Source organism: Oryctolagus cuniculus, chromosome X, assembly GCF_964237555.1.
Source record: "Oryctolagus cuniculus chromosome X, mOryCun1.1, whole genome shotgun sequence".
In the NCBI taxonomy this organism is placed as follows: domain Eukaryota; kingdom Metazoa; phylum Chordata; class Mammalia; order Lagomorpha; family Leporidae; genus Oryctolagus; species Oryctolagus cuniculus.
In genome coordinates this window covers 68792947-68810725 of record NC_091453.1, presented here as the reverse complement: position 1 = coordinate 68810725, position 17779 = coordinate 68792947, and the positions used below count along the sequence as shown (strand labels likewise).

The 17779-nt window shown below is 43.6% G+C and overlaps 1 protein-coding gene across 1 annotated transcript; it reads right to left on the bottom strand.

The window, feature by feature from the left end:
• Positions 1-8494: 8494 nt before the first annotated feature.
• On the bottom strand, positions 8495-17457 carry LOC103351915 (SH3 domain-binding glutamic acid-rich-like protein 3). Its single transcript, XM_008272977.4, has 3 exons — positions 17287-17457; positions 9080-9247; positions 8495-8681 (listed from the first exon to the last, which is right to left on the bottom strand). The coding sequence occupies exons 1-3, from the start codon at positions 17332-17334 to the stop codon at positions 8616-8618; spliced, it is 282 nt and encodes a 93-aa protein (XP_008271199.1). The 5' UTR covers positions 17335-17457; the 3' UTR covers positions 8495-8615.
• Between the last annotated feature and the right edge of the window lie 322 nt (positions 17458-17779).

Below are 17779 nucleotides of genomic sequence, written 5' to 3'. Positions count from 1 at the left end.
AGAGAGAGCAAGCTGCTATCCACTGGTTCACTTCCAAAATACCTACAATGGTTGGGGCTGGGTCCAGATGAGCTGGGAGTAGGGAATTCAATTCAGGTCTCCCAAGTGGGTGGCAGGAAATAAGTTACTTGAGATACCACCTGCTGCTTCCAGGGTATGCATTAATAGGAAGCTGAAGGCCGGCGCCGCGGCTCACTAGGCTAATCCTCCGCCTTGCGGTGCCGGCACACCGGGTTCTAGTCCCGGTTGGGGTGCCGGATTCTGTCCCGGTTGCCCCTCTTCCAGGCCAGCTCTCTGCTGTGGCCAGGGAGTGCAGTGGAGGATGGCCCAGGTGCTTGGGCCCTGCACCCCATGGGAGACCAGGAAAAGCACCTGGCTCCTGGCTCCTGCCATCGGATCAGTGTGGTGCGCCGGCCGCAGCGCACCGGCCGTGGCGGCCATTGGAGGGTGAACCAACGGCAAAGGAAGACCTTTCTCTCTGTCTCTCTCTCTCACTGTCCACTCTGCCTGTCAAAAAAAAAAAAAATAGGAAGCTGAAATCAGGAGCCAGAGCTGACAATCAAATCTTGGTACTCCTACATGGAACACAGGTATCATAACCCCTAGGTAAATGTCCACTCTTCTTTTTTAATGTAGGAATTCACTACTAAAGATTTTCCTTAACACACTGCCTTCAGTGTAGCCCTTTAGTTTTGTTGCCTGGCATTTTTTGTTTATTTCCTCATTAATGATTTAAAATTTTTCTTTGTAATTTCATCTCTGACCTGTTGGCTATCTAGGAGTGTTGTTGAATTTCTGCATGTCTGGAAAATTTCCAGTTTTCCTTCTGCTGCTAACTTCATTCCTTTGGAGATGATTTATTATATGATTTCAACATTGCAAACTTTATTTATACTGGTTTTGTCACTTAATATATGGTGTATCCTAGAGAATATTCCATATGCACTTCAGAAGAATGTGTATTCTGCTGTTGTTGGGTGGAATGCTTTACAAGTCTGTCAGGCCTAATTGCTCTACTCAGTTTTATTACTGATTTGTCTAATGTTAAATTCACTTTTAAATATTTATGTATTTATTTGAAAGTCAAGAATTACAGAGAGAGAGGCGGAGGGACAGAGTGGTAGAAATTTTCCATCTGCTCGTTCACCACAATGGCCAGGATTGGGCCAGGCCGAAGCCAGGAGCCAAGGGCTTCTTCCGGGTCTCCCATGCGGGCACAGGGGCCCAAGCAGTTGGGCCATCTTCCGCTGTTTTTCCCAGGCCCTTAGCAGGGAGCTGGACGGGAAGTGGAACAGCTGGGATACAAATTGGTGCTTATTATATGGCATGCCAGTGCTGCAGCCAGAGACTTGACCCATTATGCCACAACATTGTCCCCTGTTGTTTAGTTTTTATATTTTTCAAATTATGTGTTTTGATACATTCTTCCTTTTGCCAGTGTTTAATGTCATTCGTTCCCTCTTGTAACAGTTTTTGACTTCAGGCCTAATTATCTGATGTTAGTATAGCCATCTCAGCTGTATTTTGCTTTCTTTTTGCATGGAACATCTTTCTATATCTTTTTACTTCCAAATTATTTTTGTCTTTCAGACTAAAGTTAGTATCTTGTAGCCAGCAAGTCGTTAAATCATGTTTTTAATCTATTTTTAATGATATCTGCCTTTTGATTTGAGAGTTTAATCCATTTGCATTAAAGTACTGATAAAGAAGGACTTACTTCTGTCATTTGGTACTTATTTTAATATATCTTATACAATGTCTATACCTTAATTTGTGTCTTATTTTGTATTTAGTTGATTTTTGTATTGTGAGAAAATTTTTGTTATTTTACCATTTCCTTTTATGTATATTATAAAGATATTAGTGATTATTTTAGGTATTACAATTAGCACTCTAAATTTGCAACAATCTTGTTTTAATTGATTCAACCTTATCCTAAGTAATATGCAAAAACCCTGTTCTTATGTGAGGGTACTACTAAAGATTGTAGAAAAATGGAATTAAAAGATAAATTTATTTTGGTGCAAAATTTTTGAAATTAATATATATGCCTTTCATAATACGCTTTTCTATGAACTTTTGAAGTATCTTCCTACAGTTCTGTTCTGACCTACTTTTATGTTGTTGTTCTCATCACAGATTACATTTCTATATATTGTGCAACCAATAACATAGATTTATTATTTTGTGCATTTGTCTGTTAAACCATGTCCAGTGTCTTTTCATTTCAGTTTGAATGACTCCCTTTAGCATTTCTCGTTTGGCAGAACTACTGGGAATAAACTTCAACTGTGTTTATCTGGAAATGTCTTAATTTCTCATTCAATCTTGAAGTATACTTCTTAGAATTCTTGGTGGAAACTTTTTTTAAAATGAATGTGTTTTTAATTTACATCTACTTGAAGAGGGGGGAGAGAGAGAAGGAGGGGGTGTGACAGAGAGAGAGAGAGAGAATCCAAGTGCTCCCAACAGCCAAGGCTGGGCCAAGCTGAAATTAGGATCTGGGAATTCCACCTAGGTCTCCTACATGTGTGGCATAAACTCAATTACTGGGGCCATTATTTGCTGCCCCCCAGGATACATTAGCAGGAAGCTGAACAAGAAGCAGAACAGCTGGGATTCATACTGGCACTCTGATATGGGCAGTGAGTGTCCCAGGCAGGATCTTAACTTGCTATGCCACAACATCAGCCCCAAAACTTTTATATTCTTTCAGCACTTTAAATGCCTCATCCACTGCCTTCTGGACTGTACCAGCTATGAAGAGAAAGTGACTATTAATCTTATGGCGGTTTCTTTGTATCTAATGAGTCACTTCAGTCTCGCTGCTTTCAAAATTCTCCTTTTATCTTTGTATTTTAACTGTTGGAGTCCATGTGAAACTCGGTGACTTTATCCTACATGGAGTCTGTTGAGTTCTTGGATGTGTAGAGTCATGTATTTCACCAAATTCAGAATTTTATATGGCTGCTATTGCTCCAGAAGTCAATTCTGTCTCTTTCTGTCTTGTTATTATCATTGTGCATATGTTTGTTTCCCAGATCATGTCCAGCTGGTTGTTTAGGACCTGTTCACTTCTGTTTTATTTTTTTCTTTCTGCTGTTTTTTCAAGTTCACGCTTTCTTCTACTTCTTCAACTATGCTTTTGAATCCCTCTAGTGATTTTTTAATCTTTTCAGTGATTTTTAAAAATCTCAATTATTGATAGATCCCCAGTTTCTCTTTTGTTCCCCTTGGCCTAGAAATTAGCTAGCGTTGAAATCCTAGGATTGTCTCAGGTGTCCTTGCCATTGAGTGGCTTTCAGAGTTCCCCAGGAAACACAGGGGCTTATGCATGCTTTAATTCCCCAGAGATGCTCTTTCCTCAGGTTTTCCTCCCAGGATTTTGGCAGTGTTTCACATTTCTCAAGCATAATGTTTTGCTCTAGGTAGCCAAGAGTTCTTCATGTAACTTAGAACATGTTTGAGCAATGCCAACTGTTTTCCCACTATGAGGGAGTTCTGAGTTAAACCTGTGTCATATACTGTAGTACTTTCTAGTATTTCAATTCCTTTATTGTTTCCAAAAAAGCTGACAGCGTACTACTAGATTTATTTCATTAGCCAACTACCTTCTCAAAATCTCTGCATTGCAGAATTTATAAGAGATACTAGAGACTTATCCTTGCCTGATTTTACTAGATTTTCAACAGTAAAGTGATCCTGGGATTAATCCTGTGCTCACTCTTTAACAGTGCAAAGGGAAACCTCTTCCTTTTTTGACCTCATCCATAGCCCCATGTTTTTATTCCCTTCTGTCATTATCTCATGGCATGCACTTGATAACTATATTAGTTTGGATACCATAAAAAATTACCACAAATTGGGTCAATTAAGGCGACAGGTATTTATTATCTCAAAACTCTGGAGGCCAGAAGCTTGAATTCAAGGTGTGAGCAAGTCTGCCTTGCCTCTGAAGACAATAGGGGAGAAAACATTCTTTATCAGCTTTTGTTACTTCCAGGCAGTTATCTGCATGTGGCTGCATCTGTCTAATCTCTACCGCCATGGTTATAGTTCCGCCTCCTTTACTCTCTAATACCCCTCTGCATCACCCTTTAAAGATACTTGACATTGGATTCATTGGATTTATGGCTTATCTGGATTATCCAGGATGATTACCTCATATCAAACTTACTCTTCTTTTTTTTTATATAGGATGCCAGTGTTGCAGGCAGCAGCTTCACCCACTACACCACAACACTGGCTCAGAAAGCTATATCTTTTATCTTTTTATTTGAGTTACAGAGAGGAGTAAAACACAGAGAGATAGAGATCTTCCATCCATTGGTTCACTCTTCAAATGGTTGCAACGGCAAGTGTTGGGGCCTGGTCGAAGCCAGGAGCCAAGAGTCTCAACACGGTCTCCCTTGTACGTGGCAAGGGCTCAACTATACAGGCCTTCTTCCTCTGCTTTTTCCAGGCCATTAGCAGGGAGCTGGATCAGAGTGGAGCAGCCAGGACATTAACTGGAGCCCAGATGAGATGCTGGTGTCATAGATGGTGGCTTAACCTGCCACCACCTATGCCACAATGCCGGCTCCTCAAGCTTTTTAACTACACCTTCAAAAACCATTTTTTTTTCCAAATAAGGTAACATTTACAGTGTTCAGGGATTAAGATGTAGACTCACAAGTATATTTTCAGGGATTACCTCTCAATACATTACAGGAGATTTCCTTCATAGTGGATGACTGTCAGGGTGTTGTATTTGCGAACTTGGTATGACTTTTTATACAATCCAGTTTAACAATCCTACAGGCAGCTCTAATGAATGTCACTATGGAAAATGACTGTTCTCACTTTTTTTAGTCTGTATGAAAGCTGGAGGAATAAGATGTAAGGGGGGAGCTCATTTACACATGATATATATTATGTCCATTTTAAAAGATAAACTTATTTTAAACTGTAGTTGATATGTCTACCTTTCTTTCTACTTACTGACCAAGTTTGCAAATTTCTCTCATAATTCATTTCCTGAATTTGTAGGCTTCCATATCTGCTGGCTTACACTCAGCCCCTTTTCAGCCTACATAGGAGTGGAGTGAGAGCCTGAATATACAAATAATGACCAATTTTTTTACAGAGAGCTGCCAGGTGTATTCTATTTAACCATGTAACCTTGCTTTCCCCCCAGTCTCAGTGACTGGGAAATCTCAGATTCTGTCCCATCCATTCTGATGGATGCCCTATCCCCAGTAAATCTTGCTACTAAGAAAGAAAGAAAGAAAGAAAGAAAGAAAGAAAGAAAGAAAGAAAGAAAGAAAGAAAGAAAGAGAGAGAGAGAAAGAAAGAAAGAGAAAGAAAGAGAGAAAGAGAAGGAAAGAGAAAGAAAAAGAAAGAAAGGAAGAAAAGAAATAGAAAGAAAGAAAAAAAGAAAGAGAAGGAAAAAAGAAAGAAAAAGAAAGGAAGGAAGAAAAGAAAGAAAAAAGAGAAAGAAAGGAAGAAAAGGAAGAAAAGGAAGAAAAGAAAGAAAAGAAAGAAAAGAAAGAAAAGAAAGAAAAGAAAGAAAAGAAAGAAAAGAAAGAAAGAAAGAAAGAAAGAAAGAAAGAAAGAAAGAACCCATAATCTGCAAAAACCAACCTGGGAAAGCAAACCAAAATCTCTGCAGCAAACCATTCAGGAGGTCAAACCACAGTCTGTAAAGCAATGATACCAAACAGCCAGGACTTGATTAATCATCTCTAATTTTATGAAGTTTTCCCACTCTTTTCCCTGTCTTTGACTTTCTGCAAAATGCAACTGGTGATGGCTGGCTGGTTCTTATGTTATAGCTTGCTCTGAATAAACAGTCTCTGATTGTTCTCATTTGAGTGGTCTTCATTTATTTCCTTAGGAGGCATTGGAAAGTTTGTTTGCTAGAGTAATCGTTGTAATGGGTGTGCAGGGTTCTGCAAGGCTGCCTTCAATTCTATCATCCTAGACTCTCACTAGGCACTGCAGCTTTGAGGCTGTGTTGCAGTGAAGGGATGCCAGACTTCTCTGGCTTGACTATGGAAATAAGGGCAAGCAGTCTTACTGCTCTCTGGTCCCCTTAAAACCAGCTGGGATTATCAAGGACTGTATTGCCCTATCTCTCCAAGGGTTTTGATCATAAGAGAGGACAAGCTGTGGGAGTTTTGTGTGTGTGGGTGTGTGTGTGTGTGCACGCGCCTATACTACTGACTCACTTTGTTGCTGCTTTCTCTCCTTTCAGATCCTCCTACCTTGTCTAGTAAGGGCCTTTTCTTTCGTTTCTAAAATGGATTTGAATCCTGACTTTATCATTTATTGGCTTTGTATTCTGGTGCACATTACTGTTATTTGGCAGCCCATTTTCCTTATTCATTGAATGGGAATGGGAATGGGAATGATAACAAATAAACCCTACCTCATAGGGTTGTAAAGATTAAATTAGGTAAATTCATGAAAAGTACTTTAGAACTGTGCCTGTCACATAGTGAATGTCTGAGAAATGTTGGCTTTTATCATTTTCAATGGAGGCCACAGTTATAATGTGCTACTAGTGTTGTGATAGAATTAGCTCATGGGTACTATCTGGACCATAAAGAAAAATGAAGTCACACTCTATTAGGGAGGATATTGCAAAAGGCATCATAAGGGAGAGATACTTGAAGGATCTGTGATTACTTTTCAAAAAAAATAGTAGGCAGATACAGGACTCCAAGTGAGTGTAAAATGCAAGAAAATGTACATCTGACGAACTTATGAAGCTTCAAAGAGTTAATAGGTTAATGAGGGGGAAAGGTGGATGTAACAGAGTTAAGGAAAGAAGGATCTGCAGATCTCTGTTTCAAAGAACAAGTATGGGGTTTAGAGTTTAGCAGATTAATCAATATATTTAAAAAATTACTGTGCTTGAGAACCACCTGGAGCTACTAAATGAAACTATCTTCATTAGAAGTTGGTGGGGGATTAGGAATCTACATATTTAATAAACACTCCCGATGATTCTGAGAAATGTAGTTTACCACACAGGTTGGAATTTTCTGTCACAGGCCATGTAGACTTGATTAAACTTATATTTTAGAATGATTCCTCTTATGCTATTGTATTCAATATTAGCTAACCATTGGAATTGTTAAGGATGGTATTTAACATTATAATTTAAAAAATTCCTTAGGTGATTTCAGTGTTCAACCAAGATTGCAAAAGCACTAATCTACCCGCACTCTCTAGGACAGATATTAAAATGGTAAAATTGGAACTAGAGAACTAAGTTATTGTTGCAGTACAGGCAAGAAGGATGAGGACATGAACAAAAGCAACAGTCACAGAGCCAGAGATGTGGAGGGTAACTGAATGTTAAGGCCAATTCATTTAAGACTTAGTGATTGGTTATATATTGGAGTGAGGGGTGGGTGATATTAATAATTACTTCTAAGTTTCTGAGCTGCAGTTTGGGTAGTGGACTTATTAGTCACAAAGATGAGAACAAGGGGAGGAGAAATAAATCTGAAAGGAAACTGCCATGGAGGGAGAATTAACTTAAAAATATTGTTACTTTTAGTGTTGGTTCTCAGATCTTAGTGTAAAAAATCACCCAAGGAGCTTGTTAAAAATAACTATTATATTTAGTGAAACAAGCCAGTCCCAAAAAGAAAAATACCATATGTTTCCCCTTATCTGTAGTAACTAATAGAGTACAAAAAATGTAATGCATGATTATTTGCATTGCAATCTGCATACAATTATTCCTGCTTAAACTGTTGAGAGGAAATGGCTTAAAGTTTAAATGAAATTAATTATTATCTTGCAACAGCACAGGATATATTTAGATGTTACATTGTCATTGGTTCTATTTCATTGAAAGAAATTATTATGACTAATTGACAAAAAAAAAACCTGTATGTGGGTGAAATGGACATTTTCCATTCAATTAACGTTTATAGCCATTGTGTATATTTCCCATTAAACTGGGGTCTTTTTTCTTTTTACTTGTGTTAAACTTCTATTTGGTGAAGTATTAAGCCTTTTTACTGCAATAAAATTTAAAATGTTATCTCAAAAACTAGAAAAAAGAAGGTAGAAGGAAAGAGTGTGGGAGGGAGGGAGGGAGGAAGTGAATATCATGTTCTTAGACTTGAATCTATAAATCATATTGAATCTGTTAAAATTTAATTAAAATTAAAATTAAGAATGAAATAAAAAAATAATATAAATTCTTATTCCCTCCTCCCCTTTTTTAAGGACTTGGAATGGGACCCAATGGTCTGCTTTTTTCATTCATTTTTTGAACAGTCCAGTACAGTATTTAAGCTTTTGTTAAGTGTACTGAGAAAATTTAAAAAGCTGAAAGCAAACTGAAAATTGCACTAAAAGTTTACTGCATGCCTATAAACGGACAAGTGATTCTTAAAAGTCTGATGTTGAGAGACACTTAACACTTCTTTACAAAGATATATGACATTCATAGCATAACAGAAAATTAATGTACAATTGAAATAATGAGGGCTTATGTTTCCAAGTGATCACTTTAATGAGACAATTATATTGTTATAATTAAAAGAAACCAATGCAAATGGAGAATATGTAGAACCATTTCAGTAAATGTCTCATATTTCATAACTGTCCATTCATTTCATCTTGAGGAATTTCAGAATCTCTTTGTTCTCCTTTGCCTCATGAAACATTTGATAATCCTAAAAAAACAAAAGTAGCTTGCTGGTAATCATTGTCGGTAATTCCCAGTTATGAAGTCATTAAACTCAAGGGTCCAGGTTAATCTTGCTAATTTTCTTGTGCAGGCCTTTACAAAACTCGGCTAGCTACATTAGATGAATCTTTCTCCATGAATACAAGTTACTTTATATTATAATGTAGGATGAAAAATATTTCATAAGCATATTCAAACAAGCAGCAGAATATTCTTTTATGATGACCTTTTCCTCATAAAGTACGCTTTGTCTTATCTTCTGGAATATAATTAAATTATTTTATTAATGGGTAAACCTGGCCAGCATACCTTATAAATGAATTATTTCCCCATCTATATGACCTTAAGATATGAAATGAAAACAAAATGGACATTTAGTCTTACCCCACAATATTCTTGGCCATTGAATATCTGAGGTGGTAGAGCTGCAGGAGTAGAAGTCTTCATCCTCATTTCTTGAAGCATTTGGTAACTCACAGAAATGTCTATCAATTCATACTTTATTTTGTAAGCATCCAAAATTCTTGTAACTTCTTCCTGTCTCTGCTTCACCTAGATAGACACAGAAAAATAGTAATCAATCAGGCACAATGTTTTTTTTAGTTTTTTTTTTTTTCATTTTCCTTGTCCATTTTGTTATGGAAGAATAGCTTTTAATGGTATGAAGTTTTATTGAGTAACAAAAGGTAATTTTCTTGTGAAATCATATATATATATTTATATATACATATATATGTACATAAATATGAAAAACTACAGTAAAGTCAGTGGTGGCCAAAACCACCTAATGGATTATATTTACCAGATTGATTTCATACTGCACTTGAAGTGTTAAGATATTGTTCTGGGGCCAGCATTGTGGCCTAGCTGGTAAAGCTTCCACCTGCAGTGCCAGCATCCCATATGGGCGCTGGTTCAAGTCTCAGCTACTCCACTTCAGCTCCAGCTCTCTGCTATGGCCTGGGGAAGCAGTAGAAGGTGGCCCAAGTCCTTGGTCCCCTGAACCTGCGTGGGAGACCCGGAAGAAGCTCCTGGCTCCTGGCTTCAGATTGGCTCAACTCTGGCCATTGCAGTCATTTAGGGAGTGAACCAGCAGATGGAAGATCTCTCTCTCTCTCTCATTCTCTCTCTCTCTCTCTCCCTCTCTCTCTCTCTCTGCAGCTCTGTCTTTCAATGAAATAAATAAATCTTAGAAGAAAAAAGACATTGTTCTAACAGTTGAGGCAGCAGTTTGCATTCATTAGTGCATTAATTTATACTTATATGTATGGCAAGTCTGTGGAGGAAATGTACATTATACAAAGTTTTTCAATCTTAAGAAAACTTAAGTTCCATTCATAGAGACTAAATCAGAGAGAAAGACCACAGGCTAAAAAAAATTAATAAATAAACCAGGGGAATTAAGATTTACAAATATGTATGTGGATAAAAATGGCCTGTTCTTGCTATGTCCTTGCATATGAACTGTTAGATATGTATCTTCCACTAACAGGCTGTATTTCTTCCATTGTCTTTTCTCCTGAAAGATGCAATGCCGCCTAAAACTAAAACTACGGTGGTTATCTTTTAAATATGTTTTATCTCCACAGATACTTAAATAACTAAACATAAATGTTAGGTAAATGTTGAGGTTTATAGGTTTTCACATAACTTCCTTGAGCAGTTATAGCAAATAAATTCTCTCATGCTAGAATGAGAAAATGTATGTGAAAGCAATTTGATAAGTACAAACCCCAGCTTACGGAAGTGGAATTTCTGTGAAAGTGCACATAAGTAGGCTTTTTGTTTAATGATTTGAAAATGTAATCCAGTCATGCATAGAAAACTCTGCCTGTTTCCAATGGGTAACTGAGAAATTTCTGCAATTCCAAAATACAGAATTTCCACTTTCTGAGGCTTGTTAAGTTTTTTTAATTGGAAAACTGTGTTGCATGTAACTTAAAGTGCCTTTTTGCAGTAGTTTTGTAAAACCCTTTCAGGGAAACTGTTGCTTACATCTATGCTATTACATGTGTGATTCACAGACTGGCACCATCAGCATCATTTCACCTCAGATCTACAAAATCAGACTCCTGGTTGGCGAGTCTCAAGATTCTGTTTTGACAAGCCCTTTAGATGATTTTTATGTCACAGTTTGAAGGTCATGGGCCTGAGGGAGGCCTATGCTGTGGTTTAATAGGCTAAGCCTCTGCCTGCAGCCCCAGCATCCGATATGGCTGCTGGTTTGTATCCCAACTGCTCCACTTCTGATCCAGCACCCTGCTTATGACCTGGGAAAGCAGTAGAAGATTCCCCAAGTGCTTGGGGCCCTGCACCCAACGTGGGAGACTGGGAAGAAGCTCCTGGCTCGTGGCTCCTGGCTTCAGCCTACCCCAGCCCCGGCCATTGCAGCCAACTGGAGAGTGAAGCAACAGACAGAAGAACTTTTTTGTCTCTACCTCTCTTTGTCTGTAACTCTACCTCTCAAATAAATACATAAAATATTTTTTCTAAAAAAGAAAGTCATGGGTCAATAATTGGATAAGTTCCCTGTTGCATCAATTGTGATTCTTGCTTATTCCAAATAATTCCCTCTCAGAGACTCTTAGTATCATACCTAATAATATAAATTGCAATGTTAAAAATATTCAACTAGTCAAATGGCCCCTAATTTCCTTTTTAAAAAACATTTCCTCTTACTGCTGTATCTTAATAAACAGGTGAAATCACTAGTCTACTCAACCAGGCTTTATGCAAAAGCAATACTTTTTCTAGGCTGAGATAAAAATCTCAGTCCTTCCTTTCTGAAGTCATCAAGGTATCTGACACACAGCTGGAGGGTAATGAATGTTGTCCACATTTATAATCAATTGCAGGTCCCCCTGTTTTCATGCTTCTTCAAAACCCTGCAGAAAAAGGTTCATAAACAAATAATGATCTTTCTATAACTGTGCTATCCAATGTGATAATCACTAGTCATATGTGACTATCGTACACTTGAAATGTGGCTAGTACCAAATGAGATGTACTATATGCACATAATGTATATGGGATTTTGAAGAATGTATAACATCTATTTTATACTTATTGCATGTTATAATGATAATATTTTGAATATTTTGCATTAAATAAAACAAAATTAAATTCATCTCTTTATTAAATGGCTACTAAAATTTTTAGTTTATTTTTAAAGATTTATTTATTTATTTGAAAGGCAGTGTGGGAGAAGGAGGGGAAAAGAAGGAGAGAGGGGGGAAAGAAGAGGAAAGAGGGGAGAAAAGAGGGGAGAGGGGAGAGAAGAGAAGAGAGGGTGTGGAGATGGGGGAGAGAAGAGGGGAGAGAGGAGAGGGAGGAGAGGGGGAGGCAAGAGAGGGCAGAGAAAGAGGGGACAGAGGATAGGGAGATGGAGGGAAGTTGTAGGGTACAGGAGGGGGGGAAGGTGAGAGGAGAGGGGGGAGAGGGGAGAGAGGACGGGGGACAGGTGGAGAGAGAGGGAAGTGAGAGGGAGGAGAGAGGATGGAGAGATGGGAAGAGAGGGAGGAGAGAGGAACGGGAGAGAGGGAGAGAGGAAAAAGGGTTTAGAGGAGAGGGGAAAGGGAGGAGAGAGTAGGGAGAGAGAAAGGGAACCATAGGGAGAGAGGGAGGGGAGAAGGAGAGGGAGGAAGGGGTAGAAGAGGAGAGAAGAGAGGGAGAGAGGTGATGGAGGAGAGAGAGGGCAGAGGGAGTTGAGAGTGGAAAGAGAGAGAAAGGAGAGGGGAGAGAGGAGAAAGTGTAGAGAGGATAGTGGGAGAAAGGAGAGGAGAGAGAGAGGGAGTGTAGAGGAAGGAGAGAAGGAAAGAGTACAAAGAGGGGGAGAGAGGATGGAGAGAGGGAGGGGAAAGAGGAAGGGGAGAGAGGAGAGAGATGAGAGAGAGGAGAGAGGGTGGCATGAGGGAGGAGAGAGAGAGGTGAGAGAGGATGGAGAGAGGAGAGGCTGAGAGAGGTGAGAGACAGAAGAAGGAAGAGGGAGGAGAGGGAAGAGAGGGGGGAGAAGAGGAGTGGCACAGAGCAGAAGGGAGAGGGGACAGGGAAGGAATGGAGGAGAGAGGAAAAGGAGAGAGTGAAGGGAGAGGGAGGTGAAGGGGTAGGGGAGATGGAGGAGTGGGGAGAAAAGAGAGGAGTGGGGAGAGGAATGAGGGATAGAGGAGATGTGAGAGAGGAGAGGAGAGAGGGAGAGGATGGGGTGGATAGGAGAGGGGGGAGAGAGAGGGAGGATGGAGGGGAGAGGGAGGAGAGAGGAGACTGAAAGGTGATAAAGAAGAGAGGGAGGATAGAGGGAGGCGAGAGTGGAGAGAGGAGATGTAGGAAAGAGGGGAAGGGAGGAGATGGGGTATGGAGGAGAGAGAGGATTAAAGAGAAGGGGAGAGAAGAGGGGGGAGAGAGGGAGAGTAGAGGGATGAGAGAGAGGAGAGGGAGGAGAGTGGGGAGAGAGGGGAGAGAGGAGAGAGAGAGGCTTGGAAAAGAGGGGCAGAAAAGTGGGCAGGGAAAGAGGAGAGAGGAGAGGGAAACAGTGGCAGAAAGGGAGAGAGGATGGAGGGGATAGAGGAGGAGCAGAGTGGGGAGGGGATAGAGGAGGAGCAGAGTGGGGAGGGGAGGGGGGAGAAAGGAAGAGGAGGGAGAGAGGAAGGAGAGGAGAGAGGAGAGGGGACAGAGGAGGGAGAAAAGGTAGGAGAGAGGAGAGAGGACATAGAGGAGAGGGGCAGAGAGGAAGGGTCAAGGATAGAGGAGGGGGAAGCATGGGAGGGAGAGAGAGAAGAGTGGAGACAGGAGAGGTAACAGGGAGGGGAGAGTGAGGGGAAAGGGAGACGGAGCAGAGAGGAGGGGAGAGAGGGAGGGGAAAGGGGGAGGGGAAAGAAGAGAGAGAGAAAAGGGGAGGAGAGAGGACAGGGGAGAGAAAGGGAAGAGAGGAGAAAGATAAGGGGGGTGGGGAGAGAGAAGGGAGGTAGTGGGGGGTAGAGAGAGGAAGGGGGCAAGAGGAGGGTTGAGAGAGGAGAGGAAAGAGGAGGAGGAGAGAGGGAGAGGAGAGGGAGGGGAGAGTGGAAAGAGGAAAGGAAGAAAAGGGGGAAAGAGGCGAGGGAGAGAGAAAGAGGAGAGAGGAAAGGAGAGAAAGGGAGGGGAGAGAGAAGAAGGAGAGAGAGGGGGAGAACAGGAGAGGAGGAATAAAGGAGATGAGGGGAGAAGAGAGACATAGGGGAGGGGGAAAAGGAGGAGAGTGGAAGGGGGAGAGAGGAGGGAGGAATACAGAAGAGAGAGGAGGGGAGAGAGCAGGAAGAGAGGTCATAGAGGGCAGAGAGAGGAGAGGTGTGAGAGAAGAGATGGGGCAAGAGGAGAGGGGAGAGAGGATGGGGGAGAAAAGAGGGGGAGAGAAGAGAGGGAGGGAGAAAGGGCAAAGGGGAGGGGGAGAGAGGAGGGGGAAAGAGGAGGAGTAGATAGGGGAGAGGTTGGGGGACAGGCGATGGGGAGAGAGGAGATGTGGAGAGAGGAGAAGGGGAGAGAGGACGGGGGGGAGAGAGGAGGGGGCAGATACAAGAGGGAGAGAGGAAAGAGAGGAGAGTAGTGGGGGAGAGAAGGAGAGTGAGGAGGGGGTAGAAGAATGGGGGGAGAGAATTGGGGGAGAGAGGAGTGGGAGTGAGGAGTGGGAGTAAGGAGAGGGGAGGGGGGAGGGAGGGGAGAGAGGGGAGGGGGAGAGGAATGGGGAGAGAGGAGGAAGTGAGAGAAGGAGGGGAGAGAGGAGTGGGGGAGAGAGGAGGGAGAAGAGAGGAGACAGGTGAAGGAGTGAGGTCAGAGAGGAGAGGGGAGAGAGGGGAGGGGGGAAAGAGAAGCAAGGAGAGAAGAGAGGGGGTGAGAAGTGAGTAAAGAGGGTGAGAGAGGAGGGGGAGAGGAGAGTTGGAGAGAGTAGGGAGCTAGAGAGGAGGGGGAGAGAGAAGAGGTGTCAGAGAGGAGAGGAGGGAAGAGGAGAGGGTGAGGGAGGAAGGGGAGTGAAGAGGAGAGAGAAGAGACGGGGAGAAAGGATGAGTGGGATAGAGAAAGGGGGAGAGATGTGGGGGATAAGGAAGTGGGGAAAGAGGACAAGGAAGAGAGGAGGGGGAGAAGAGTGGAGGGAGAGGAGGAGTGAGGAGGGAGGAGAGGATGGGGAAACAACAGCAGTGGAGACAGGAGAGGGGGAGGGGCGAGGGGAAGAAGAGAGATCATAGAGGGGGAAGAGAGGAGAGGTGTGAGAGAAGAGATGGGGTGAGAGGAGGGGCAAAGAGGAGGGGGGACAGAGGAGGGGGAGAGAAGAGAAGGGAAGAAGAGGGGGAGAGGGGAGAAGCAAGGAGAGGGAAGAAGCAGAGAGGAGTAGGGGAAGAGGAGAGGGGAGAGAGGGAAGAGGAATATGATAGAGAGGAGGGAGGAAGAAGAGGAGACAGGAGAGTGGGAGGGGGAGAGGTGAGGGGGAGAGAGGAGGGGCAGAGAGGAGGGAGAAACTGGAGCAGGAGACAGGAGAGGGGCATACAGGATGGGGGAAAGAGGAGTGGGAAAGCAGAGTGGGGGAGGAAGAGATGGGGAGGAGGGGGGAGTGAGGAGGGGGAGAGAGGAGGGGAGAAAGGAGGGGAGTGAGAGGAGGGGGCAGAGATGAGGAGGGAGACAGGCGGGGGAGATAGTAGGGGGAGACAGAAGAGGGGCATAGAGGATGGGGGAGAGAGGAGGTGGGAGAGAGCAGCAGAGGAGACAGGAGATGGAGATGGCAGAGGAGGGGGTGGTAGTGTAGAGGGGGGAGAGAAGAGGGGGCAGAGTGGAGGAGGGAGAGAGGAGGGAGGAGAGGGGAGAAAGGGAGAAATGTGGGGAGAGAGAAGATGGTGAAGAGATAGGGAGGAAGGAGGGAGGAAAGAGGAGGGTGGCAAAATGGGGGGGAGAGTAGAAGGGGAGACAGGAGAATGGCATAGAGGACTTAGGTGAGGAGGAGGGGGAAAGAGCAGCCGAGGAAGACAGGATGGGGGTGGGGAAGAGGAGAGAGAGACAGAGTAGAGTGGGGAGAGATTAGAGGGGAGAGAGGAGAGGAGACAGGAGAGGGGGAGGACAAAGAGAGCAGAGGGGGGAGAGGATGAGGGAGAGAGGAGGGGGAGAGGGAGTGAAAAGGGAGAGTGAAGAGGGAGTAGAGGAGAGTGATAGAGTGGAGACGGGGCAGAGAGGAGTAGGGGAGAGAGGGGTGGGGTCTGATAGGAGGCCAGGATAGAGGAGAGGGAGAGAGAGGAGAGGGTGTGAGAGGAGGGGGAAGAGAGGTGGAGACAAGGAGGGAGAGAGGAGAGGGGAGAGGAGAGGGATAGATAGAAGAGAGTAGATGGGGGGGAGAGGAGAGGGAGTGAAGATGGAGCTAAAGAGGAGGGGGAGAGAGGAAATTGAGAGAGACAATGGGGGAGAGGAGAGAAGGAGGGAGGAGAGGGTGAGAGTAAGGGGGATAAAGGAGAGGGGATAGAGAGGAGTAGGGGAGAGGGGAAGGTGGTGGGCATAGAGAGGAAAGAGACTAGAAGAGGAGAGAGTGTAGAGTGAGGAGACATTGGAGAATGGAGAGGAGGGTAGGGAGGAGGGGGAGGAGGGGAAGATTGGAGAGGGAAGACAGCTATTGGTTAGAGGGAGAAGAGAGGGAGGGTGGTGGGGAAAGAGTGAATACAGGGTGGAGAGATGGAGGGGAGATGGATAATACAGGGAGGAAAGAGGAGAGGGAATAGGGAAGGAAATGGGGAGAGGAGAGTGAGGAGACAGGAGGGGGGAGAGAAGGAGGGTACAGGGAGGGAGAATGGGAGGTGAGAGAGAGAGAGACAGGAGACAGGAGACTCCCCAAATGGTGGAACACCTGGGATTGTGCCAGGCTGGAGCCAGGAGCTTCATCCTGGTTTCCCACATTGGTGGCAGGGGCCTATGTACTTGAGCCATCCTCTGCTGCTTTTCAGGTGAATTAGTAGGGAGCAGAGCAGCTGGGACTCACACTGACTCTAATATTGGATGCTAGTGTGGAAGGCAGCCACACAACCTACCGCACACCAGCCCCTGGCGACTAAAACTTTCAAATTGCATATATGGCTCAATTATATTTCTATTAGACAGCACTCTTCAATAATACTTCCTATATCCTAGTCAAAATAATTCATCCAAATATTAATTCATCTAGGAAATCTGTGCTCTATGCAAACATAGCTGTTCCTTTTTGAGTTGGCAGATAGTCGCAAGATTTTGGCTGCTCATGGGCGGTGTTCGTCTCCTCTCCTAAAGAGAGTTCTTTATTATTTTCATTGGAGACATCTGCAACATTTTTGCAGGCCCTTGAACTTAGGATACCAGAAATTTCCCAAGTCAATCAGTTCTGAGAACACAACCTGAATGAGAGCATTAACCACCCATTTTCCCCTGTTGTTCCTTGCACCCTCCTTTCCATTCTCCTATGTCTCCTCACTCTACACTCTCCTCCTCTAGTCTCGTTCATCTCTACGCCCACCTCCTAAAAGGCAGAAAGGGGATTGCAAATTTTTAGCACAGCCTCTAAGACCCCAACCAGGATGTCTACCCCCTCCCCAGCAGGCACTTTTCTTCCCACTCACCTCCCTAGAGCCTGACACGCTGGTATAATAGACTTTAATGGAACTCATTATATCGACTCTGAAGCTACTTTGCAGAGTAACACAGGGTCAACTACTTCACCGTTGCTTCAGGCGCAGACCGGCTTCCCGAAATCCTAACACCCGACTCTTTCCCTTTGAGCGTTGCTAAGTGCTAGGAGCCCGTGCGTTCAGGATTGGCTGGGAGAGAAATGCCATTGTGGCGCTGGCTAGCGCCCATTCTGGGGAACGCAGCACCTAGCGACCAGAAGGCGGAAGCCCCCCCCCCCCCCCCGCCTAGGGGCTGGACCCCCAGGGGGCGCTAACCTCTAACTCTGTCCCCTTCTCTTCCTTTTGTACAGGGCTTAGGGGACGGGGTGATTGAAGAGCAATCCCTAAGGCTGTTTCTCTCGCTCCCTGCTTGAAGACAGAAGCGAGTGCGAGCTTTCCCGCTGGCTACTGCGGCTGCGTATGCAGACCAGAGACACCAGAAGGA